Source organism: Stegastes partitus, unplaced genomic scaffold (assembly GCF_000690725.1).
Source record: "Stegastes partitus isolate 25-593 unplaced genomic scaffold, Stegastes_partitus-1.0.2 Scaffold225, whole genome shotgun sequence".
Taxonomy (NCBI): domain Eukaryota; kingdom Metazoa; phylum Chordata; class Actinopteri; family Pomacentridae; genus Stegastes; species Stegastes partitus.
Window position 1 is genome coordinate 412,400 of NW_007577956.1, and position 25,363 is coordinate 437,762.

Sequence of the window (25,363 nt, forward strand, 5' to 3'; positions counted from 1 at the left end):
GTTGTTTTTTGCCCTGCAACGTGTACATTTCAACAGTTTTTTATTTTATGTTTGCCAGAAGGAAATCACGATAAGAGTACGCATAATAATATGATACTTCCACTACAGGAGAGATGTTCTCTGCAATTAGGAGGAAAAAATATGTGCATAAATCAGCAATCAGCCAAAATGAGTTGGAAAATATCTGCATATCAGATGTGAGCAGAAATCAGATGTCAGGCATTCCTAATCCTTCCTGTTCTCTCTTTTCCCTCCTCTGGTCTCATTCACTGTACCTCTCTGGTAGCGGCGTGATGGACCAACACAGCAGCTCGGGCAAACGCATTCGCAAGCCCTCCCTGTTGTACGAGGACTTCGAGAGCCCCTCTCTGCCACTCACAATGCCCCAGGGCCCCCCTGCCCCTCCACAGCCCCCAGTGAAGGACCCTAACCGACTGGGCCGCATGACCAACCAGCTGCAGTTCCTCCAGAAGACCCTCATCAAGTGTCTGTGGAGGCACCACTTTGCATGGCCTTTCCACGAGCCTGTGGATGCCTACAGGCTTAACCTACCGGTGGGTTCAACACAAGTGCTCTAACAAAGACATTTTCACTTTCATTTGTCGGATTTTCTATTTTTTTCTGCAAATCCTTATTGTGTAGGACTGGGGTGTTGAAGGAAAGAATGCCTATTGCTTGTAAACTTTTATTTTTCGTCATAGCATTCTGTATTTTAGCCTCTTTAAACCATTTCAGAAAAGATGTTCACACTTTAACAAGCTATTCTCAGAATCCGTGTGTTTTTAATGATCTATAAATACATTTTTAAACACGCAACCTTCATCTCACTCTGTCTTCTGTCAGGATTATCATAAGATTATCAAACAGCCCATGGACATGGGGACCATCAAGAAGCGTTTGGAAAATAATTTCTACCGCAGTGCAAGTGAGTGCATTCAGGACTTCAACACAATGTTCACCAACTGCTACATTTACAACAAGGTAGGTTCACAGGTAAAACACGTTGGGTTGTTTTAATTCATCCTGTTTGTGTCTGCTTTGTTTTCTTTTTTTATTGCTTCTCACTCATCTAAACAGATGGCACTGTTCTTATTACATTTAAAATCACATGGAGCTTACTCACACCAGATCACACACGTGTACAGTATGAAGCTGAAGGCAAACGAGAAAATATGTGTCTGATGTTAAACTACAATGAGTGTCTGCAGCTTTCCAGCTAAGACGTTTAACGGTGAAAAGCAGACATGCTGAGTTAAGAGTGCTGCAAAACAGAAGACTTCTTATCTGACCAAGTGTCTGCAGATGAAGCCCAGTGTAGGCCCAGAAACACTGGACGATTTTTAAACCTTTTCCCATGAGAGAAACACTTCATTTTGCAAGCAACGTCTGTGTGCGATGCTCTGCTATCATGAACAGAACGTGAGCTGCTTCACACGTACGATGCAGCATAACTTGGAAAGCAAGACGAAAATGAAAATGTCAAGTTGGTAAAGTAAGCTAAGTGATTACAGCATCCAGTGACAAAGTGCTGCCTCTGGAACTTGAGTGTAATTATTTTTACTAATTGGCTGCCTTGAAGATGCAAACAAGACAATATCAAGTGCATGCCAGAGATGCTTGAAGTGATCATCATTCAGTGGCGACATCTTTCATTCTCTTTAAAAGTGTGACTCTATCAAGTGTGTTAATTGCTCCTTGCTGTGAAGAAGAGAAGATCATTATCAGTTTCATCCATTTATCACTTTTGTTTTCTTTTTCACTTCGTCTATATAACGCCAGAAGTGATGGCAGATCTCCAGGCTTTTGTGAATTTGTTGTCTTGTAATTTTTGTCTCATAAAAAATAAAGCAATGGTTTTAAATTAAGTAGCACTGATTCAATGAGTGCTACCTCATGTTGCACACTGAAACCCCCAAAGCAGTATATATATATGTTTTAAATCAGTATAGCTTCTTGGCACTAATGTCTTTCTAAACTTTTTCCACGGTTAGCCGACAGACGACATTGTGCTGATGGCCCAGTCCTTAGAGAAGATCTTTCTCCAGAAGGTGGCCCAGATGCCGCAAGAGGAAGTTGAGCTCCCTCCTCCAGCTCCCCGGAACAAGAACAGCAGAGGAAGAGGCCGTAAATCCAGCAGTGAGTGTGGAAAGTGTGATAAGGTCTCACAGAGCTTGATGGATGTTGTTTCAGTTTACTGCTAAAAGCACCACATTTTTGTCACGACCACACAAATTAAATATGTTTCCAGTCTCGCTTTAGCTTTTGGCGTTTTCTTTATACTCGCTTGGAGTTTAGCAATTATACGAAGTCATAGTGCCTTTCTTTAGCTGGAAAGCAATATGCAAATAGATTTTGTGATTTAAATTGGTGTTAAAACAAAAAAGTCTGTAAGTCTCTAATAATGATGAGTTTCCTCCAACCAATTAGTGCTAACCTTCATTATCATCTGTCCTTCTGTAGCTGAGCTGTATTTCTAAATTGTGATGTACTGTATCTGCCAGCAGCAAGGGCTCAGCAGGTGCCAGCCGTGTCCCAGTCAGCCTACTCCCCTTCTTCATCAGACACTGGGGAGTCCATGCTGGCCAACTCTCCCCAGACTGTGCTCACCAAAAGCCTGCCTCCAGCCAACATCATGGGCCTGCCCCCGACACAGCCCACAACCAAGGTACATACAGAAGCATAAAACTGATAAGGATTGTTCATACGCATAGAAACTGAGTAGTGGTTCTGCAAAATCAAGAATGTGGGCACCTTTAGATGTCTTGCAAGCCATAGACTACATGGATTTGAGATTTTCATGCCAAGAAACCTTACACTGTTTAGTTCAGAGGAATAAAGCGACAGTATGATGACCAGAGTGACTTCCAGCTTTTCTGTTTCCTTCTGTAGAAGAAAGGTGTGAAGCGTAAGGCGGACACCACCACCCCCTCCACCATGGGTTTCACTGTCGGCATGTCAGGAACACCGCACATGGTGGGCCTGGGGAAAGGAGGGCACGGGGGCCAAGTCCACGACACCTCCATGCACACGGTGTCCTCAATGGGAGGCATGAGCTTGGAGACCCCACCTGGGATGGGTCTGGTCAGGAGTCCCGGAGGGCCCGTCCTGCTCCAGCCCATGATGGCCGGCACCGGACGCAGAGTGGGCAGCGGCCGCCCCATCAAGCCCCCCAAGAAGGACCTGCCGGACTCTGTGCAGCCTCAGCCCTCGAGGAAGGGCAAACTGAGCCCGCAGCTGAGGTACTGCAGCGGGCTGCTGAAGGACATGCTGTCAAAGAAACATGCTGCGTACGCCTGGCCTTTCTACACACCTGTGGACGCAGCTGCTCTGGGACTCCACGACTATCATGATATCATCAAGTGTCCGATGGACCTCAGCACTATCAAGGTGACTGCTGCCTGCCAGGAATAATCAGTGTTAATGTGCCCGCAATAATGAAATGCTGAGATGCCAGACATATACGTACACATCGGGCTCAAAATGTAATGTTGAAAAAATAATAGTAAAAAATCTATATGACAGACAAAACTGTTTCTTCCCCTCCTCTCCATCAGAGGAAGATGGACTGTCGTGAGTACAGGGACGCTCAGCTGTTTGCCAGCGATGTCCGACTGATGTTCTCCAACTGCTACAAGTACAATCCTCCTGATCACGATGTGGTGGGGATGGCACGGAAGCTGCAGGTGAGCCTAGTTAGGTTAGGGTTAAGTTAGTTCAAACAGACTGAGCAGACTTCCTCAACACTCTGAGCTCCATCAGTTTCTGGGTGTTTCCCCCTTTAAAGCTCAGATTTGGTTCATTGTCCTGGCGAAGCAGCACGTCACAGATGATCAGTTCAAGGACTTTTAGAAAGTTTAAAATCCGAGCAGTCTTCCTGTTTTTACCTGTTTCTGCAGTGTCTGATTTCAGAGGGTCAAGAAAAGCGTTTTCAGCAGTAATTATGACTGTTTGTTCCTCTTCCTGTCTTTAACGTGGGCTGTTTGTGTCTCAGGATGTGTTTGAGTTCCGTTTTGCGAAGATGCCAGACGAGCCACATATGGAGCACACATCCATGTCCATGAGTGGGCACCCGACATCCTCTTCGTCCTCTTCTTCCTCCTCCTCCTCGTCGTCTTCCTCCACCTCCGAGAGCGAGCCCAGCAGCGAGAGCGAGGAGAGCGAGAGCAGCCCCAGCTCAGACAGCGAGGAGGAGCGAGCTCACCGCTTGGCCGAGTTACAGGACCAGGTGTGCACACAAGTAAGACCTTCAGCACTACTGCTTCATGCAAGTTTCCTTCTTAACAACAACCTTGACGTGGACGCGAAACAAACATTTTAAAATGATATCTCCTCACAGCTTCGAGCCGTGCACGAGCAGCTGGCTGCCCTCTCCCAAGGCCCCATCGTCAAGCCCAAGAAGAAGAAGGAGAAGAAGGACAAGAAGGAGAAGAAGAAGAAGAAGAAACTGGAGAAGCGGAGTCGAGGTAGCAGAAGCAGAGCAGGGTCTGAGGAGTGGAAGATGCCTGGCAAGATGCTGAAGAGCAAATCTGCCAAAGCTGGTGGCTCCCAGCCAAAGAAAAGCCAGGGCAAGAAGAGCAACAAGAACAGCAAGTTAGTAGTGAAAGAGGAGCCACCTCTGCACTTTGCATTTAACCTGATCCCAGCTTCACTTTCATTTGGAGGTTTCACAAACAAACATCGTCTTGTATTCAGAATGTCAAGCAGCTGATACAGGCTCTCTTCCACTTGATCTTTCAGGGCTGCAAAGAAGCCTTTCTACCCCCCGCTGGCGCCTACCATGCTGCCGCACTACGACTCCGAGGAAGAGGAGGAGATCGTGCCCATGTCGTACGACGAGAAGCGGCAGCTCAGCCTGGACATCAACAAGTTACCGGGCGAGAAGCTGGGTCGCGTGGTCCACATCATCCAGTCGAGGGAGCCCTCGCTAAGGGACACGAACCCCGAGGAGATCGAGATTGACTTTGAAACTCTGAAGCCATCCACACTGAAAGAGCTGGAGCGCTACGTCATGACATGTCTGAGGAAGAAGCCCCGTAAACCGTACGGCGAACAAGGTAAACAGCTGCTTAACAACTAATATTTCTTTCTTTACTCACGTCGTGTTGTTTTGTACTCATTAGCGTACATTGCACTTTTCTTTTGAGAACATGTCCTTCAGCAGGTTTTCAACCAGTTCCTAAGTCCTGACAGAACAAACATTTACCTCAAAAGCCTGATCAGCTGTTTCCTCTTCTGTCTTTGGTCTTTGCCCCGGACAGCTTTCCTAGTTTAAAACAACTTCTGATGACTTGAAGTCTCCAGTTTTCCTCATGTAGATGATCAGTGTTTTGTTTGTTTTCCTACTTCTTGCCTTTTTTTGAAAACGACTGGCTTTGTTCTCGGCTTCTTCTACTTTGTTTGTTAAAGCCATGCGTCGCGTATCCGGTATTACTATTATTAAGATATAATTGATATCAGTATCTGGAACTCTCAACCAGTCAGTCAGAGCTGATGAAGCCTCTTGGATGAGAGGTGGAACGTCTTCAAGGAACTCAAGCAGGTCCAGCTGCTATGATTAATCTACCAGAAGAACCATGAGCTGGATGAATGAGAATCACAGACAGACTATGATTAAGGCTCATTCAATCTCAAATCATCACACTTTTAGAACAATTTCTGCTTGACCGTTTCTGATTCGCCCCAGTTTTTTAGCATAAAATATGGATCTCTATAAGGATATTTTATATTGATATATCAAAAGGTTTTAGAGATAGATGTTTTTTTAAATTGCCAGTCACTCTGCTCCAGTTTTTTTCTCCATATTTCAGCTACCTCATGATCAGAGGATTTTTGTTTTATTCCAATATTTCACATTCTTGAATAATAAGAAATAAGAGGAAACATTTTAGGCTTCAATAGTTTGTGAGGCGTCCAAACATCGCCTGATATTTCAATATGCAGAAAAAAATCTGCTGAAAGTTTGTAAAAGTGATGATTTATGTTGGAATCGTCTGATCACATCACACAGCGATGTTTATTCACCTCATTTTCTTTTTTTTTTTACATTTTCTGCCAAATTTCCATTGTTAGCTTAAGATTTGTTTGGCAGTTGTATGGAAAGACGGCTATTGATCTTTGGGGAGCAAAATCTATCAATACGCAGCATGTGATCGACTAAGTTTTGGGGGCAGATTGTACCTCAGCATACATGGAAATTACAGTGAATAGTCCAGTTTTCAAGCTGAGCATTGCAAGTCAGTGACAGCCAGCAGTTTGACTTGTGCAGCTTGTGTGCTACATGTAGAGAAACACTGATCCCAGACCAGCCATCCTGTAGCAGCAGCAGCAGCTCTACACTTGTGACGATATTCTCTGACAGGAGAAATAAAGACGTAACAGGGGATTACACAAACTGACAGCCATGTAATTCAGTTTCCTCAAGCAGTCACATATTTTATTTGTCTCTGCCCTCCGTGTGTCCAAGTTCCTGAAGGGATAGTTTCCCCCTGAATGAACGCTGCTGGATGAGCTCCTCGGAGCCGACACAGGGACGTGGATGCATTTAATCTACGATGTGTCAGAGAAGTTTGTCTGTTGTAGGACATTTTCCACATAAGAATTTACTAGCAACCGTTATTACCTTTATTCCTGTTGTAATTAATGATTCATTTGGTGAGCTATAAAGTCATTTTTCCTTTTTAACAAGAGTCAACAGACCTTGGAGGTCAAGCCGCGTGTTTGGACTGATGTGTGTTACTGATCTAATGCACTGTAAGCTTGACTGTACATCATACGGCTACGTCCCACGACAGGTTTTTGATCGACCACGTAACCTCGAGAAGGCCAATAATCATGACCTGATGATCCAAGACCACTCTGCTCTCAGAAATATCCCAAACGCTAACTCGTTTAAGCTAATACACAATCACTGTGTGACTGTCTATAACAACTTTGCTGCTATCTTGTCATCAGCAGCTGCAAAGAAAGGCAGCGTTGGCAAATCTAAAGAAGAACTGACCCTGGAGAAGAGGAGGGAGCTGGAGAGGAGGCTGCAGGACGTCAGCGGACAACTCAACTCGGTCAAGAAGCCTACGAAACCTAAAGGTGAGCTCTGCATGGAGAAAACAGCTCTTCATTTGGTAGTTGTCTTCCAGATGTTTTACAGTTTTCATGCAGTAAAACGCTGTCATGGGGCGACGCCACAGTCTGGGACATGATGCTGTTAAAGCTGCTGCCTGATCGTAGTTGAAGCTGCCAGTGTCCACAATGACCAACTGTTTTGTTGGACTTGGAAGTGTGTGTTCATAGCTTTTCATGTACATTGCCTGAACTTTAAACTAATTTAGTGTAACAAGGGCTTGAAGTTGAGATTGTACTTTATTCCAAGCATCAAGTGCAGAAAACCGAAATGCTTTCTTGCCCGGTTCAGGTCGTACTTTGGGGACGACAAACTGCAGAGTCTCCATAGATTGGAGACTGTGACTTCCATGTGTTCTTGTGAAAAGACAGGACTGATAGGAAGGAACAATACCCCTTAAAGTCAATGAATAATCCTAATAAATAATCAGAGTTTACATTAGAGCAGCTCACATATTCCATCCCTGGACTGCTTGCAGAAGGAGAGTATGAATCGTCTGTAGCTGCATACACTATTTGGACTGATGTGCCAAAGCGACTGAGAAAAGCTGCGGCTCAACCAGGTGTAGCCATAAGACTGATTTAATGTTGTGTGTCTCGCTGCTCTGTCCTCAGTGGAGAAGCCCAGCGCCGTGGAGACTCACGCCCAGCCCTCGCGCCTCAGCGGCAGCAGCTCCAGCTCAGACTCCTCTTCCTCCTCCTCCTCGTCCTCCTCCTCAGACACCAGTGATTCAGACTCCAGTTGAGATTGTTAGCAAAAGGCCAAGAAGCAAAATACTAATAACTCAGGGACTTGGGCTGGCCCAGGACACATCAAACCCTGAAACAGTAGTTGGCTGAGATATTAGACACCGCGGCAAAAAAAACACTCCAAGTGGACTCCTATAATATTGAATGTGGGACTGAGGGACGTGAAGAAGCGTCTCCGTGGATAATCGTAGAGCCCAAACACTAAATGCCTTGGTTTCCCCTTCCCTCCCTTTTGTAAATACTTGTACAAATTTATGTTTCTTTTATAAAGAAGATTTTTATGGTGATCCCCCAAAGAGGGAAGTGGAGTAATAAAAAAAGGATGTGGAGAGACGGGCCTTACTCCAAATCTGCTTTGGCTGGCCTTAAGCTGTGTCCTCTGGCGAAGGAATGGAAGAGTGTTATTTGTTTTCTTCACCCACATCTCCTCAGACGTTACTGGAATTTGAACCAGCAACCTTTTTGGTCACGAGCCTTGCTTTTCTAACATCTGGCCTTCTGCCACACTTGATTTTAGACGAACCCCTAGACTCAGCCTTAATGATCCTGATTGTTGGTGGTAACTGGAGGGATCCAGTGTTTCAGATCGAAGATTCCTTCTCACGTTCACAGGATGTTTGAAAGTACGGTACCTGCCATGTTCAGGTCGATATCTGACGCTGGTTACAGTTTGAGCTCTTGATCACTGCTCTGTTATGTTTACACAACTTCTTCTTCTTCTTCTTCTTCTTCTTCTCAGTTTGCTGCAGTCTTTTTTAGAGCCTGTAGTTATTGACAACAAGGTGGGTTTATAGTGCAGTATAGAGTTTACCACACTGTCATCACAGAGTTTAGCAGTTAAGTTCCTTCTTGGTTCGGTTTGTTCTGATCTCGTGGCTGCACTGTTCTGCTAAAAGCCCCCCAGCCACTTTAAGACTGACTCATCCTATAAACACTAATGGAAATACTGTTCTCAGTATTCTGAAATCTACTTAAACCGGCTTTGATGTTGTTCTCCGTTACCTCCATCTGAGCTGAACCCAGGCTGCTGAATGTGACCAGATTATTGTGCAGGTTTCTGACGTCCACGCTAACCTCCTGAACATCCGAAGCGTTGCATCCTCGAAGACACTTGAAAACTCAGCGGAGGTTTCTCCAAGAAGCCTTTGGGCTGCTCGGCGCTCACAGGAACAAACTGAAGCTCAGAACGCGACACGTTTCCCGTGAACGCGAGCGGAGGGTCCTCGTGGTGGATGCTTTAGTGGAAGCTGCTGAATGTTCAGTGAAAGACATGCTTGTATATACTTCAACTGTATTTGCTGTTGCACAAACTGTTGTACTTCTGCTGTTCAGTCTCCTTCTTCTCAGCTCCCTGGTTTCTGGTTTTTAGGTTTTTTTATTGTTTTTTTTTTTTTTTTTACATGTTACCTTTCATTCCAGTTAACTGTCTTAGTTGTTTCCTGGAGAGCGTTCACACGAGCATCGCTGCCTCTGGTCGAGCAGCTCGCTGCCTCTCGGGAGCGTCCTGCCCATTCGACAGCTGTGTTTATTAAAATAATCTCTTATGTAGAACAAACTGGAGAACCGTGTGGCTGTCTGGGTCTGACGTGTCGACTTTATGTTTAAAAACTTTGGATGCGTTGCTGAAGTTTTCCGGCCATTTGACAGTTTGGTTGTTGGTCATTTATTTAAATCATTTCTAACTCAAAAACGTTGTGCGGCTCCAGCTCAGATGTTTGGACAGAACACGTGATGGCCCACGTTTCCCACTTTCAGGCTTTCATACGTGAAGATTTGTTGCCTTTTTCTTTAAACTCTTAATTTGCGATGGCCGGTTTTCCTGCAAGGTGTCTCAGTGGTCAACACCGTGGCCTCACAGCTAGAAGGTCGCCGGTTGGCGTCCAGGTGAGGACACCCGGGATCTTCCTGCGTGGAGTCTCCATGTTCTCCCCGTGCAGCGTGGGTTCTCTCCGGGTTCTCCGGCTTCCTCCCACAGTCCAGAAACATGCTGAGGTTAATTGGTGATTGTAAATTGTCCGTAGGTGTGAATGTGAGTGTGCTTGGTTGTCTGTCTCTAAGTGTAGCCCTGTGATAGACTGGTTACCTGTCCAGGTGAACCTGCCTTCACCCTGAGTCAGCTGGGATAGACTCTGCCCACCATGACCCTAGTGAGGATTAAGTGGTTTATAGTGGATGTTTTCCTCAGTTTCATCTGATATTTTAACCAGTTAATACTGGATTTGAATAAATCAACTGTAGGTTGGTCAAAACAAACGATAGCTCTCGCTTGGAGAAGTCGTTTGCCTCGTTTTCCAACATTTATTCTGACATTTTATTGACTGAACTACTGAATAATGTGTTAATTCAGAATGTGATGTGTTTACTTTAATTTGAACATTTTAAGTGTTTGCTTCACAATAGCAGTGTGGAACCAACCCAAGCTCCAGGACGACTGTTTCCTGTTTCCAGCGTTTTCTGTGTGAAGATTTGTGCTTTTTAAAGAATTTCGATTTTACAAGTTCAACGGTTGGTTGAGAAGCAGCTTCAGCGTCCTGAGAGCAGCAGCGCTGTCTGAGAGACGTCCTGTTGGCCTGTTCCTTGGTTTTATCTGACGTTTAGACTGAATAAGCCGGTAACTCTGTGGTTCCAGCTTCTCAAATGTAAAGATTTGCTGCTTTTTAAATATTTAATTTGAATATTTTAACAGAGTTTGGCACAAATGATTTGCACACAGAAACCTCAGTAAAACGGTGACGCCTGTTTTCTTCACTTATCGAACAGTTTGTTCACTAAACTTCCAAATCAGTTAATTCTGCAGTTCCAGCTTTTCAAATGTGAGAAGATGAGAAATATATGAATGTATATAAATCCTCACATTTTTGTAGCGTGATTTCAAATATTTTAGCAGCTGACTGGACAATAGTGATTCAGAAACAACACGTCTGGCGTAGAGGAACTGTGACGGCCTTTTTTATTTCCCTGCTTTTATTTGCCATTTGAAAAACTAAACTATTATCTGTACGTTTTTTAAATTTTGATTTAAAATCATTGCTTTAAAGCTACCACAGAGCATTAATGGCAGCTAGGAGCTCTGGTTTCACCTTATCTGTGATTAATGAGGTATTCAGTGTGATGTGTGAGTTTCCTCCACATGCTGTGATGACCGCTTCAGCCCAGCAGGTGGCAGCAGGTATTTGTGTTGAAGTCAGAGCTGCACACTTCATAGTTTTTAGTGTGGAAATACTGAATTACAGGCTGTGGCTGGTGTGTTTAATGAGGAAGTTTTCTCAGATCAAGTGGTGCCCGGCAGAGAAACCTGCTCAGCTCGGCGTTTGGAGGAAGTGAAACGCGAACGACGATGAAGCTGTTCTCGCTGCTTTTGCTTATTTGGCTTCCAAAATGCAGTCAAGGTAAAGTTTTTTTTCTTTAAAAACTTTTTTCTTAAAAAAAAACAAAAAAAAACATATATACATATATCTGGAGCTTTTATTTAAAGGGGAATTTATGATTGATACAGTTCTAATTCTGCTGAAGATGGCCTTAAAGTGCGTACACATGACACTTAGGGACTGAACTGGGTACATGTTCTTCAGCAGTCTACTATAACTCAGGGGTGTCCAATCCTGGTCCTGGAGGGCCACAATCCTGCATGTTTTAGATGTTATTATATTCAAATGATCAGGATGGTTATCAGGTTTCTGCAGAGCTTGATGATGAGCTGATCATTTGAATCACGTGTGTTGGAAGAAGGAAACATCTAGAACATGCAGGACTGTGGCCCTCCAGGACCAGGATTGGACACCCCTGCTGTAACTAGTGTATAAAGGAGGCCGAATGCTCCTGTGTTCGACCATGTTGCTGTTTATTCCTCCAACCAGCTACATTTTTACAATAGGAGCCATAGTTGGTTACCTGCCAGTGACTGACGGAGCCAAGAAACAGTGCAGCCAAACATTTTTTGGAACAGCTTGGATGGTGTTAACGCGCCTCATTATTTGAGATTTCAGGCCATATTTAGCTCGAGCATATCACAGACACCATATTACTCACAAAAGCTGCTTCAGACAGCTTCACTGCAAACTGCCAACACCTGCATGTCGCGTCCTTCCTGCAGGTAAACACCTGCTTCGCTTCATGACCTTCTGTCAGAGGGTCGCGCCGGGAGACGGGCAGTACGATATTGAATCTGACGGCGACCAGCTCCTCTACGTCGACCCGGTCGTCTACCTGACGTACCCCCGTCTGCCGGAGTTTGAGCAGCAGTGGAGCCCTGATCCTGGTCTGGCCGAGGACGCCTATGTGTCCCTGGGTACCTGCTACTACAACATCCCCCGCGCCATAAAGGGAGAGAAGAGTCCTCCAGAGGTCATAGGTGAGGAAGCTTCTCTTCTTTAACCGTCTGAAACCCAGAGCACACTCTGGACACGTTTTGATTCTCTGTCTGCTTGTTTTTCATGATAATAAAACGTCCTGCAACCTCTATGGAAACGGCAAAACCAGAGTGGATGGGAAGCAAGTGTAGACTGAAATCAAACGTACTTGATCCATAAAATAAATGCACCGCAGCTCAAACACTGCACACAGAGGAGCAGGTTGTTGGAGGACACGCTCAGCATGGTGAAACAGCTTTCTACAGCCGAGTGTGTTCAGACTGTAAAAACATAGGCCGAGTCAAACAACCTATCTATGGCATGTGGAGCCCTCCGTTGTTCCCTTGATGTTGGCAGGACTTGTAGGCACTTGGGAAGACATGCAGGGGTTTGTATTGCAGTTAAAAATGAGCCCACAGGGGGCGCTCCATACCGTACCTGGCTGAGCGGGCGACTGTTGGTTCGACTCCCGCTCACGACCCTCTGCTGCAGCTCTCTCCCCGTTCTTCTCCCTCTTTCCTGTCTCTCTCTGCTGCTCTAAATAACAGGAAAAGCCCCAAAAATATATTTAAATAAACAAAATATATTTAAATAAATAAAATATATTTAAATATGAGGCTGAATTCGATGAGTTGATACACAAAGAAACTAGTAACTCAAGCCGCCACATAAATGTAGTGCAGTAGAAGTATAAAGTACCGTAGAACTGAATTACTTCAAAGAGAATATATCCTAAAATCATGGTACTCGAGTACATTTACTCCATTACTGCCCCCTGCTGTCTACAATTTTGAAGCAGGACTTAGGAATGATCAGAAGATCCCCATCTGAGGCTTTGAAGCTCCAAACAAACACTAATAACATCAGTGAACATCCTGAAGTCGTGCTCCGGGCTTCATCTTTAGAAAACCAGAAGCAATCGACCCCCAAGAACAAAACCAGGCCACCAGGAAGCTGCGTCATTAAAGGGACGCTAATGAGGAGAGAAGAGCAGGTAGCAGCAGGAAAATAATCTGCAATTAACCTCTCTGGATGTATTATCACACGTCTGCTGTCGGTGCAGGTGAAGGTGACTCTCGCTGCCATTAATTGTTCCACCACGCTGATGTTTCCTCCTGGTTTAGACAATCTGGAACAGGCGAGAGCTGTCAACACGGGCCTTCACCTTCACTCACCTTCACTCACCTTTACTGTAGAATTAAAAGACAAAATTGTGCAGCTTTGTGGGAATAATTCATGGGAAGTTTGTTGTAGATGAACTGGGCTCAAATAAAACACTGGTGACTCGTTGATCTTGTGTGAACTCTTCCATTGACGCTGCTACAGTCCTCGTTTTCAAGATATTTAAAATTCAATCACATTTCTGTCAAACATCCGTCGTCCGCAGCCATCCCTTCCTCCCACATCTACCCGAAGCAGGAGATGGAGCTCGGGGTGCCCAACACTCTCCTCTGCTTCGTCAACGACCTCCACCCGCCGGAGGTCCACATCACCTGGACCAGGAACGGCCGGCTGGTGGACCAGAGCGAGGTCAGCCAGACCCAGTACTACTCCAACAGCGACTTCAGCTTCCGCATCACGTCCTACCTGAACTTCACGCCGCAGGAGGGCGACATCTACTCCTGCAGCGTGGCCCACATCAGCCTGCAGATGCCTCTCACTCGATTCTGGGGTAAGTCAGCCAGAATATGAGGAGACAGAATGAAACCGGAGAACTCAAGAGTGAAGGTTGTTAAATATGATGGCTGGACAGAATCGTCTACATTCCTCCTGAGATATGACCGTAATCATCATCACAGGTCCTAAAGTAAAACTCAGTTAAACAAGCGAGTCAGTGTTACACATCTGCGAGTGGCACAAATATGTTCTGGTCCAGGATTATCAGCCGCTTTGAAGGTGTAATCAGACTCAGGTGTTTTCAGTCGGTGGAATGACAACCAGGTGTGAGTGGGCGCTCTGCTTTATTTAAAGAACAGATCTGTCAGGGTCTGAGCTTCACAGCACATGTTGGTACCACAAACAGACGAGACTTCAGAGGAAAACAGCTTTTTACAAATACGTATTAAGATTAAAATCTACATGTACATACAGCTGGCTGTCGAGGTGGAAATCACTTTGCAGTTCATTGTTTCTCTATAGTTTGAGGGTTTTTACATATATATTTATTTTAAATACCAGTCAGCCTCATTTATACAACATTTTATTTATAAAGCTTCCTGTATTGACTGTGTTTTCTATGGAGCCCCAGAAGGGACAAGAAGAAAGAAAACAAACAGGGAGAGGAAAAAAAAAAATAGAGGTATCTTCTGCGAGATCTCTGAAAAGTTTTGCAAAAACTTTTGCGAGATTTCACGAAAGTCACATCAATCTTTTTGGACTGTGCCTCTTGCTGAGCGCTGCTTGAATGTCTTAATATTTTAGGCTGATTTCAAAATAAAACTCAATAAAACTCTCGTACGGTTGGGTGTCCTCCATTGTCGTTTCTCCTGCCAAAAAGACCCTGACGTATATACCTATAGTCTTCTTCTTCTTCTTCTATTGATGTGGAGGTTGCCATCCAGCGTTCAGATGCATCCCCACCACCAACCGGACTGGAGTTACCTGTAGCTTTGTGAGATCTCACAAAAGTTATTGCGAGAGCCTGAAAAAGTTTTGCAAGATCACAGAAAACATACCTCTATTTTTTCTTTTTTCCTCTCCCTGTTTTTTTTCTTACTCCGTGTCCCTTCTGGGGCTCCGTAGTTTTCTAATTTATGGAAGGAAAAAAACCAAACAAACATTTGACTCTAATATGTCAATAAAACTACATGTATTCAACGTTAAGATTCCTGTTCTGGAAATTAATGCAAATGAGGGCATTTCTTTGGACATATAATACCTCATTTGCATATTTAAACAGACTTTTTTGAAAAACTTGCAATACAGAAAAAAAAAAACTGAAAAACATTGTGCTATCATAAACAATCAGGAGGGAAAGTTTCCAACTCTACATCCTGTTTTGCACAATATATGGTCCATATGTCAGATAAATGTTCAGCTTAGAACCAGTAAGATGCACAAAAAGCTACGAACAGAAAGCTGTCAGAGAAACAGAATCTTAGAAGTCAGTGATGTATAGTTGGCAGGATGCTGCTGGCACAACGTGTTGGCTTCAGGCAGCTGCACTAGAACCGAGGACTGGCATCAGCCTTCAGACCTTCTCACGCTCCGTCCGTCCGTCTGTCTGTGTGTCTGTGTGTGTTTTCACAGAGGTTGAAGGACCTGCAGACCGGCAGGTTGTGGAGACGGCGGTGTGTGTCTGCGGCGTGGTGCTGGGCCTGATTGGACTCTTCACAGGACTCGGGTTCATCAGGAAAGCCAACAGGCCTCTCCAGACGCAGCCGGCGTCAGCAGCTGAATTCTGATGTCAGATCTGTGACTTTTCTTTCTTGTTGCCCTTCTGTGTTTTTTTTTTTTCTTCCGCTGGGCGTGAAATGAGAGACTCCTTTGTTTCCCCGTCTTAGCTTTAGTTTTTTATTACACCAACCTTTACTCCAACAGCACTGAACCTGAGCTTCAATCCTGAATCCACACTCAGGAGACGCTTAGCTTAGCTTAGCTTAGCTTAGCATAAAGAGAGGAAACAGAGGAAAACAACCGGCCCGGTTATCTCCAACACAACACAAGTAACACAATCCACCTGCGCGCACCTTTGAGGCTGCATTCAGACCTAATTGAGTCCTTTGTGACAAAACACGGCTGCTTTATTTATTTCATAAAGGCAGGACTGGCACAATGGGATTCATAAAAACACTTATTTTGCAGCGTGAACACTGTTTTTCTTCTCTTTCCTTCACAATCTGAGCTGCCATGGCAACTTCCTGAAGTTATAAACAAGATTGTGATCCTTAGTAAAAATACTCAACTGATAAACATGAAAATCCCAGTAAGTGAAACTATTGGCTGCTCAATGTGGAAAAGCATTAACGTACCTCAAACTGATGTATTATTAAATATGACATCATCAGATTATTAACAGTGAAGCATCAGTGTTCCAGCAGCTTGTTTCTGTTGCTGCAGGTGGAGCAGCTTTAAACTGCTTTATATCCAGTTTTATATCCAGTTTAATATCCAGCAGGTACGTCTGAGGCCTCCAAACATGATTAATGAAGAGAAAAGAGGAAAAGTTCAGATACAGGAACCTGTTTTCACTCTTTCCCTAATCTTTGGGTTTTTTGGTTTGATATCAGATCGTTGAAATGAAACCAAATCCCTGTTTGCTTTTAACACTGAGTTCTGTAAGAAGACAAACCGGTCAGAACCAGCTGGTTTAACCGTGTGTTGTATTTTAAAAGCTTGTGATTTTAGCCACTGTTTGGAAAAAAAAAAAGAAATGTCTAAATAAAGCTGTCAGATGAATCTAGTGGAGCCGAAAGTTTGCCTGAAGATCCAGGTGGAGCCAGCAGCTGATCCGCTGGATGGACCGGGCTGCTGGGTTTGGAATGGACCCATGTTAAAGGGAAAGAGCCGAGATGGTACTGCTGGGTCAGAAAGCTGTGGAGTAAATAGGATGGTTTTGTGTTTATATTGTGAGCAACATGGACTCTGTGTGTGTTACAGAAGCTCATTTACATGCAAACGTTTGCCTCGTATAAGTTTTGTACTTTGGTTGGTTTGTGCCTTAGATTTGTGATTTTGTGACGGTTTAACAGCTGAGACACCGATGGAACGGGCTGAGTGGGTGGTTGTCCTCAGAACAAAGCAGTTAATGGGTTAGTGTAGAGGAATGGAAGTATGAAGTAGTATTAAATGGAAATACTCCTGTGAAGTACCTCAGAACTCCACCAGAACCTGTGGCCTGTTCATGTCTGACAGATCTGCAATTCTATGGATTTGCTATTCAAACTCTTGGATCACATGTTGTACCTTAAACTCCCACCAACACAGTGCCCACTCTGAACCCCTCTTTAAACCCTTTTTTATATTTTTCTTGCTGATCATACTAAATGATGTGTTCGTTAGCTTAGAGATGACTGTTCCTGTGTGTCCTGCTGCTGCCTCATAGCGACACATCGGTGGTGTCCAGACTCATCTGTTGCTCCACTTCCTGTCGATATATTTGCTTTTACGCGCTGCTCTTGAACTCATCAGCTCATACAGGTCGACCTGAAGTCACTCTTTCTGGTTCAGAGTGGAGCAGCTCGGCTTGTTTCAGAATTGATTTTAGGATTTTACTTTCACGTTTGAAGCACGTCTCCAGCTAGATGGCAGAGACGTTGACCTTACATGAGCCGGCTCGCAGCCTGAGATCCTCTTTCAAAAGTCAAGGTTTAAATCTAAAGGTGACCAAGGTTTTGCCTTCAGGACCCCTCAGCTTTGGATCGAGCTGCCAGAGGAAATCAGGCTCGCAGCATCAGTAACTGCTTTAACGTAGTCCTGCTTTTATGTGATGTTGTCCTTTTTATTGCTTATTGCGGGTTTTTGTCTTCTTGTTTTAACCTGTTGTTTTTTGTAATCTTGCTTTGTCTGTAGAAGCTCCTGTTTCTGAAGTTCTTTTGAATACTAATCAGAATCATTATTATTTCACACATTTTCTTCCATCTTCAGGTGGAATATAATTACTTTTCTACCCAAAAAATAAAAGAAAACGAAGCACTTTAACCGTGTTTTTCCATCTTGTTGCACAGTAACGGGTTTGCAGCTCATTGTGTTTGTCGTGAACGCGTGAGGCACATGAAGGGAAGTGAGAAATGTCTGTTCCTGTATGCAAAACACCCTAAAATGAAAGAGGACAATCGTATTACATTGTCTCGTGTGTTTATTAACCCTTCATCACAGCAGTCTGTGTGATCGCTGGCACAAAGTCGCCATCAATTATCAGCAGCTTTTGGGCAGATCGCTGCTCCTGCAGTGACTGGCTGACACGACTGATCAGTAAATAATGCCTGTCGTGTCTGCTCGCTCCTGTTTCAGTATCGGCACCGAATGGCAGCGCTCCAAACTGCCTCTGTTCTCTGTTGGATTTATTTGGCTGGGGCCTGAATCTAATTATCTCCACGGTGATGGATGAGATAGCTGCCACATTTTAATATGGATGTGTGTGGAGCTTCTGACGAATACATTTGAGGTCTGAAAATCCAAAATGCTGCAGCTTTGATTTTGCAGCAGCAGCAGCAGCATGTGTTCAGGAGAAGCCAGTGATTCCTCCGACTCTCTGAGTGAGATTAAGACTGCAGTTGTGCTCCAGTGATGGAGCAGCAGACTGAATGGCAATGAGGCTCCAGAAGTGGCTCAGCAGCACAATAACAGTGATACACAGGGCGAGTACCTGCAGCGCTTCAGAGTCGAAACTTTCAAGTAATTTCAGGCATGAAAACAAAAACACATCTGTGGCACAACCTGAAACACCGGTTTACCTCAGCGCTGCTTCTGCATTCTGCCACTTACTGTACCTGATGCACTTTGGTTTTAGGCTTTATGAGGCGAACTTTATGTTTCCAGGATTAAGAGAGAAAATGGGACCTTGTTTTATGAACAAACTTGCAGTCGCTGCTGTTTTACTCTGCAGCGCACCAGCAGGTAGGTTTGTCATGTATTCTTGTTTTTACTGTATCCAGAGGTTTTCAAAGTGAGAATCAGGCATCTTCAGCGGCGCTCTGAGAGGAGGCTCAGTGATTGGTTATCACAAGGAGATGCATAAAACACCCTGCGTGTATGGTCTGGTTAAAGACATGATCCAGGCATGCAGTAGTTTTGGGAATATCTAGTAAATACCCAAGAAGAGTTTTGCATCGTCTCAGGTTGTGTCCAGCAGCAGCAGCAGCAGCATTAGAGGATCTGAGAGCCTGTGAGGTCAGATGATCCTTTTGGCATCCAAACAAACACACCTTATAATGCAAAGGAAGTTTCCCTCATGGTTTTTTCCCCTGATTGATTCAATGCACTCTGTTTGTTGTTGTTTTAATTAAAAAAGCATTATCCTGAATTTGCTCTCATTAATTTTGGAGACTTTTGTTCAGTGTCACATAATTCAGCAGTAATAGTGACCAGAAGCAAATACCTGGCATGCTCATGCCTTTTTAAAGGATAGTATGATGTTAATAATGGATCATCTATGTGTCCATTGTGTCTATAGGTCATGCTAACTTTACACTCTCAACATCCCTCGTAGAGATTCAGGGAAACAAGTAGTCACACAGAGCCGGATATGTCATGGTGACGAGGGTGAGCTCATCCAGGAGCTCTGTGTGTTCTTCTGTGTTTGGTATGAAGGACAACGGGACCGTCTGTGTAGCTGACCCTACGTAAATATTGTAGTATGATTAGAACCGTGTGCCACCTACGGTTCTACCCTGGTGAGGATTAAGGTGTAGAGATGACGGATGGATGGATGGATTAGAACTGTGTGCATTGGTCATGTGGAAACCATTACCTGACCTTGAGCAACACAACAGAACTTGACATCCTCCATAAACTTAACCCCAAAACACGCCCATGAAAGTTCTGCAGCTGCATCTGGATACGGGTTGCAAACAGGTGGCAGTCAGGTAATGTAGGTGTTTCCTCATCAGGTGTGTTTTCAGCGTCTGAATCTACAGACGTCAGAGAAGCAGCTGCACCTGAGAACTGGGTTTTCCCCAAACTCTCCAGCAACATCGCACTGGTTAGCACCAATAACTACTGCAGGGCTGTCGTTCTACTGGCAGGTGCTGCTTGTGTGTACATGACATGTACATCACATCAGCAAGAGTTAGTTTAACTTCTAAGTGTGGGTTGGAACCAGTGTTGCAAAACAAAAAGGGTTTTATTTGTTTGCCAAATAGTTGGTGTTGGCGGCGGAACCAGAGTTTGTTCAGCAGATGTGCAGTAAAACATGACTGATTTTGCTGCTGCAGTTTTCTGTGCTGACTGGTTTTCTTCCTGTTCCAGGGGGCTACGTGTACCAGATGATTTCCGACTGCGAGTACAGTGACGACATCACCGACGTCGTCTACTTCGTGAAAAACGTGTTTAACCAGAAGCTTAATAACATTTACGACTCTCGACTTGGGACGTACGTCGGCTTTGGAGAGTATGGCATGATAAACGCAAACCACTATAACAACCAGAGCTGGAAAATGAAGTTAAGAAAGCAGGAAGTGGAGACGCTTTGCAGATACAACGCAAGATTGTTCAGAAAGAGCATACTGGATAGAAAAGGTATGCAGCCTGTTCTCCTGACGCGGTGCATTACATGCACACCAGCAGCCTTCATGGGCTTAATTTTCTTCATTAAACAGGAAACAATCTTTCTCTTTCCATTCTTTAATTAAATGACTTGAAGGAAACTGTTTAACCCGTGACTCTCTCCTCTGCACTCTGCCTTGAAGCAAACTTCATTTAGCTCTTTTTTTTTTTTTTTTTGCTTTAATCATTTTTACACTCCAGTGCCTCCAAATGTCAAGGTCCGTCAGACCAAGCCGGCTGACTACGGGGAGCGGTCCACGCTGGAGTGCAGTGTTTGGGGGTTTTATCCCCAGGAAGTGATGGTGAGCTGGCTGAGAGACGGGGAGGAGGTCACTACCGACGTCTTTACTTCAGACGTTCTGGCCAACGGCGACTGGAGCTTCCAGTTTCACTCGTACCTGGAGCTGACGCTGAAGAGAGGGGAGAGGGTGAGCTGCAGGGTGGACCACAGCAGCCTGAAGGAGAGCCTGGAGGTGGAGTGGGGTAAGAGACCACACACTGAACATGAGTGTCTCTTTTTGTTTTACACAAGCATGGTTTAACTGGAGATGCAGGTGGCTCGGTGGTTAGCATCGTGGCCTCACAGCTAGAAGGTCGCCGGTTAGCGTCCAGGTGAGGACACCCGGGATCTTCCTGCGTGGAGTCTCCATGTTTCTAATAACTTGTTTAACTGTAAACTAAATTGTATAATTCATCCCACTCTCACCCAACCGGTGGAGGCAGATGGCCGTCCCTCCCTGAGCCTGGTTCTGTCTGAGGTTTTTTTTTCCCCTGTGGGGGTTTTCGGTTCCTTCCCACTGTTGTGGACTGCTGAAGCTTATAGGGAATCCAGATGTTCTGGATTGTTGGGTGTTTCTGTCTCTGCCTTTGTGAAGCGCTATGAGATGACTGTTGTTGTAAATATGCGCTATACAAATAAAACTGAATTGAATTGAATTGAATTGAATGTTCTCCCCGTGCAGCGTGGGTTCTCTCCGGGTTCTCCGGCTTCCTCCCACAGTCCACAAACATGCTGAGGTTAATTGGTGATTGTAAATTGTCCGTAGGTGTGAATGTGAGTGTGCTTGGTTGTCTGTCTCTAAGTGTAGCCCTGTGATAGACTGGTTACCTGTCCAGGTGGACCTGCCTTCACCCTGAGTCAGCTGGGATAGGCTCCGCCCCCCACCACCCTGGTGAGGATTAAGGTGTAGAGATGATGGATGGATGGTTTAACTGCAAGTTGCTGCATAAGAACATTCACAGAGTTGAGGCTCATAGTTATTGCAGATTGGACAGTGTCTGTATGGACGGTGGTGGAGGAGCAGAGCCTGGAACAATCTGAACATTACGACACGTTCATGCTCGGGCGTAGGTTTGAGTGTTGGCGAGGACACATGAAGCAGGGGTCTGGGCGTCCTCCTCCAGATAATATGGAGCATCCAACACTTTATTTCCTGCATTCTGGTGCATTCTTATCGACCAGTTTGAGCCTTTTATGCAGTAATTTGTGATAGTGGACTTTCCTTTTTATAAACGATCCTCCATCTTCGTTATCCAGTGTGCTCATGTTAAGGAATGGATTCTGTAAACTTTATGCATTTAAAATTAATTGTAATTCCAATATTATTATTCATTTAATTCTATAATCTAGAGACGAGGTCTGTCTCATTCTGTTTAATGTAAAGCTGCACCACCAGGTGATTGGTTCGGTGATTTAGCATCATCAGCTTTGTGTAAAGCTTCATATTGAGCCCACACATGACTGTCTATGGAGCTGGTTCCTCCACACAGCGTAGCGTACTGAACACTGTCAGCTGTTTGGCACAACACTGCAGCTTTTGAAGAATGTGTTTTTGTATAACGATAAGCTGGAGGATCAGAGAGTTTGACAGCTGCTCATTAAAGATGAATGTGTTTGAAATAATTCACTTATGGGGACGTTTCACTCTTACATTATGGATTACTGAAGCTCACAGAGACGGAAGTATGTCGAGCATTTAGATGGTATGAGGGATTGTAAACATGTTGAAAACAACCTTTTGTCTCAAATACTGGCTTTAAGATGATGCTTTAAGTTTACCATCATGTCATTGTGCACATGGCTGGATTATAAAAAACACTGAACACAGACCTGTGAAAGACTTCTAGACTGGGAGAGACACAAAACAGCCTCAAACCACACAATGCTGTGTCTCCACCAGTATACCTTATCTCTAGCACTTTGCATTTTTTTTTTACATTTGTTTTGTGCCTTCTGTTGTCGTTTGACTGATTTGCATCTCCTGACATTTGTTTGCATCCGTCTGTGTTGATTTTGTGTCTCATTGAAGGTGTTCTGTGTGTTTTTGCAGTTGTTTGCGCCTCTTTATGGTGATTTTGTGTCTCATTTAAGTCGTTTTGATTTTCTTTGCTGGTGTTGGATCTTATTGTCGTTGGCTTGCGTGGTTTTGCTGTTGTTTGCGTGTCTTTTGTGTGTTGTTTCAGTTCTTTTTGCACCTTTTTCTTTGTTGTTTGCGTGTCTTTGTGATGGTTTTTCCCTCATTTCGGTTGTTGGGTGTGTCTTTGCAGTTGTGTTGCGTCTCTTTTTGTTGATTTTGTGTCTCTCTTGGGACTTTTTGTGCGTCTCTGCAGTTTTTTTGCGTCTCTTTCTTGTTGTTCATGTCTCATTTGGGTCATTTTTCATTCCTCTGAGTCTAAGTTTGGATCTATTTGCGGTTGCTTTGCGTCTCTCTGGTCGTTTTGTTTGTCATTGTGGTTGTTTGTCGTCTTTTGAGATACTTTCCAGGCAAAGCTTGACCTGCAGACTTGTTTCATCCTCCATCAGTGACTTTACAGGATGTGATTTTGGGGTCTAGAGAGGAACTGAATCAGAAAATCGTTCTGTTTGATCTGTGAGCGGATTCAAATGTCCACCTTCTCATTCAGACACCTTCCCTGTGGATGTTAGACGTGCGAAGCTGGCGGTGGGGATCGTGTTCTTCCTCGTCGGCCTGGCTGTAGCTGCCGGTGGAGCAGGTTACTACTGGTGGAAGCAGAGGTGGGCTCATGTCCTGAAACACTTTTCTTTTGTCTGTGTTTTTTGTGTGTGTAACAGCTTCTTTCTTTTATCTTGCAGGTTTCACGGCAGCCGACTGAGCTCATAAACACAAACCTCCCCGTGCTGCTTTCAAAATTCGACAGTTTTTACAGTTTTACCAGAAGCCAACTCTTGACACAGGAATGAATAATAAAATAAAAATCCACCACTGAATTCTTTAAAACATCTTTAAAAAGCCCACAAAAAGACAAAAAGCAAAGCCCTCGACATGCATTCTGCTGTGCTTGACCTGCGGTGGAGATAAACGGCGCCGTGGGAAGGTGACATGCTGTTGTTGTTCTTTGTAATTCGCAGCAGAGCGCCTCTTTTATCATTTTTGTCAACCAAGGACTCGACTGACATATTATCCTTCAAACTAGCCCCATAAATTGTTCCGGCTTTGTGTTATGATCATTCTGTAGGATTAAGATGTCAGAGCTGTCACTTCCGATAGTTCTCACCTTGGAGGAAGATTCATATCCTCGTGTCACATCTGCGTTTGTTACATCCACGTGAACTAAAACACGGCATCAGACGGACACACAGGTTCTGTTATTGGTCCCGTTTACAGAGCGTAATCTGTAGAAAATCAAATTAAGCGCTGATGCATACATTACATCCCACAGCCAGATAGCGTGCTCGGAGCTTTAATTCCCTCCCACACGACTCACACATCCAACAAGCTTCTGACTTGCTGCCACAAACGCTTATACGAGTTCTCACTGTTATTATTCATGCATTTTATTATTTTTTTCATTTAGCTGTTCCTCTAATTGACCTAAATCCTGTTGCAAAACTTCTACATTTTCACTCCAGTGCTTCCAAAAGACCATTTTTGGGAGAAGCTAACAAACAGTTTGATTATTGTCGAAGTCCCTCAGGTTCCTCCTGCTTTCCACCACATCAGCTTCACCTGCCCTCTAACATATCCCACCGCTCACAGGTGCCACTGTAAACAGATATCGCTGTTTGCTACCACAGGTTTTAATGTTGTGGTGTATTTAAACTGCAGCGAACCATCGCCCTGCTCTGCCGTGTCCCGTCGGCTCTGCGGCGCTTTTACAGCATCTTTCGGTGCAACTTTTCTGTTTCGTTTCACTTTTCTCAGAGTGTTGTTTATGCACACAGCAAGCTGCTATTGTCAGGGAAAAGAAAGCTCTGAAGATCCACCATGCGCTACCTACGCTCAGCAGCAAATGGCACGCAGACAGAATGAGCAGCTCCAAAGCGGAGATGCATTTAGCGGTTTGAGAGCCAGACGTTTCCCTCAGACATGAGTGAAGGCCAAAAGAAGAGGGAGCGCTGGCCAGAAACACAACACAGGCCTGGAAACGAACAACTCACCAGTTCTAATGCTGTTAATTGTAATAATGTCATATTCAGGTTTGAAAACATTTTAGATCTTCATATTCATGCTCTAAACTCAGGTCACTTTCTAACTTTCTGCATGTTTGCTGATGTTCTGAGAACGCCTTCACGGTGGACGCATACGTGTACATGTACGCAGAAGATGCTTGAACTTAAACCACATTAAGTCTTTGCAGTGTTTCCTCTTTCTAAGCAGCTGTTAATTGTCTGTATATGTAGAGAACGTGTGTGAGGACGAACGTATAAATGCATTAAAACTTAATCACTAACGTCCTTTTTTTTTTTTTCTCGAGATAAGGCTGCTCTCCTTAATTCAAGAAGAAGCGGCTTTGTCAGTTTGTTTTATCTGAACACAGCGATAAGGTTGGACGTCTGAGCACATCCAGGCAACATAAACCGATTCCAACGTTCCCCTAATCTCCTCCAGTCATGTGAAAAATTAAGCGCATCTCGTGGAAACTGTTTTTGTCGACATATTTGGACAAACAACCGTTTTATTGTCTTCGATGCACAGATAGAC

At 44.3% G+C, this 25,363-nt stretch overlaps 3 protein-coding genes across 4 annotated transcripts in view; all 3 read left to right on the forward strand.

The window, feature by feature from the left end:
- The window catches only part of brd2b (bromodomain containing 2b), a 14,137-nt gene extending 4,711 nt beyond the window's left edge, over window positions 1-9,426 (forward strand). Inside the window, exons 2-12 of one of the 2 annotated variants that reach the window (XM_008281166.1) lie at window positions 287-554; window positions 844-981; window positions 1,992-2,136; window positions 2,502-2,665; window positions 2,890-3,387; window positions 3,555-3,683; window positions 3,992-4,237; window positions 4,337-4,590; window positions 4,738-5,054; window positions 6,952-7,083; window positions 7,732-9,426. In XM_008281166.1, the coding sequence (XP_008279388.1) occupies window positions 287-554; window positions 844-981; window positions 1,992-2,136; window positions 2,502-2,665; window positions 2,890-3,387; window positions 3,555-3,683; window positions 3,992-4,237; window positions 4,337-4,590; window positions 4,738-5,054; window positions 6,952-7,083; window positions 7,732-7,862 (2,422 nt within the window). In that variant the 3' untranslated portion in view covers window positions 7,863-9,426. The remainder of the gene's footprint in view (window positions 1-286; window positions 555-843; window positions 982-1,991; window positions 2,137-2,501; window positions 2,666-2,889; window positions 3,388-3,554; window positions 3,684-3,991; window positions 4,238-4,336; window positions 4,591-4,737; window positions 5,055-6,951; window positions 7,084-7,731) is intronic. The other variant, XM_008281167.1, reaches the window with a different exon arrangement.
- Window positions 9,427-11,178: 1,752 nt separating this feature from the next.
- Window positions 11,179-17,994, forward strand: LOC103356859 (H-2 class II histocompatibility antigen, A-U alpha chain-like). The gene is made up of 4 exons (XM_008281168.1): window positions 11,179-11,255; window positions 11,960-12,217; window positions 13,603-13,887; window positions 15,465-17,994. The coding sequence occupies exons 1-4, from the start codon at window positions 11,204-11,206 to the stop codon at window positions 15,617-15,619; spliced, it is 750 nt and encodes a 249-aa protein (XP_008279390.1). The 5' UTR covers window positions 11,179-11,203; the 3' UTR covers window positions 15,620-17,994.
- A 658-nt stretch (window positions 17,995-18,652) lies between these two features.
- On the forward strand, window positions 18,653-25,112 carry LOC103356860 (class II histocompatibility antigen, B-L beta chain-like). The gene is made up of 5 exons (XM_008281169.1): window positions 18,653-18,773; window positions 20,124-20,393; window positions 20,622-20,903; window positions 23,325-23,436; window positions 23,515-25,112. Exons 1-5 carry the CDS (start codon window positions 18,686-18,688, stop codon window positions 23,540-23,542), a joined length of 780 nt encoding a protein of 259 aa, XP_008279391.1. The 5' UTR covers window positions 18,653-18,685; the 3' UTR covers window positions 23,543-25,112.
- Window positions 25,113-25,363: the final 251 nt, after the last annotated feature.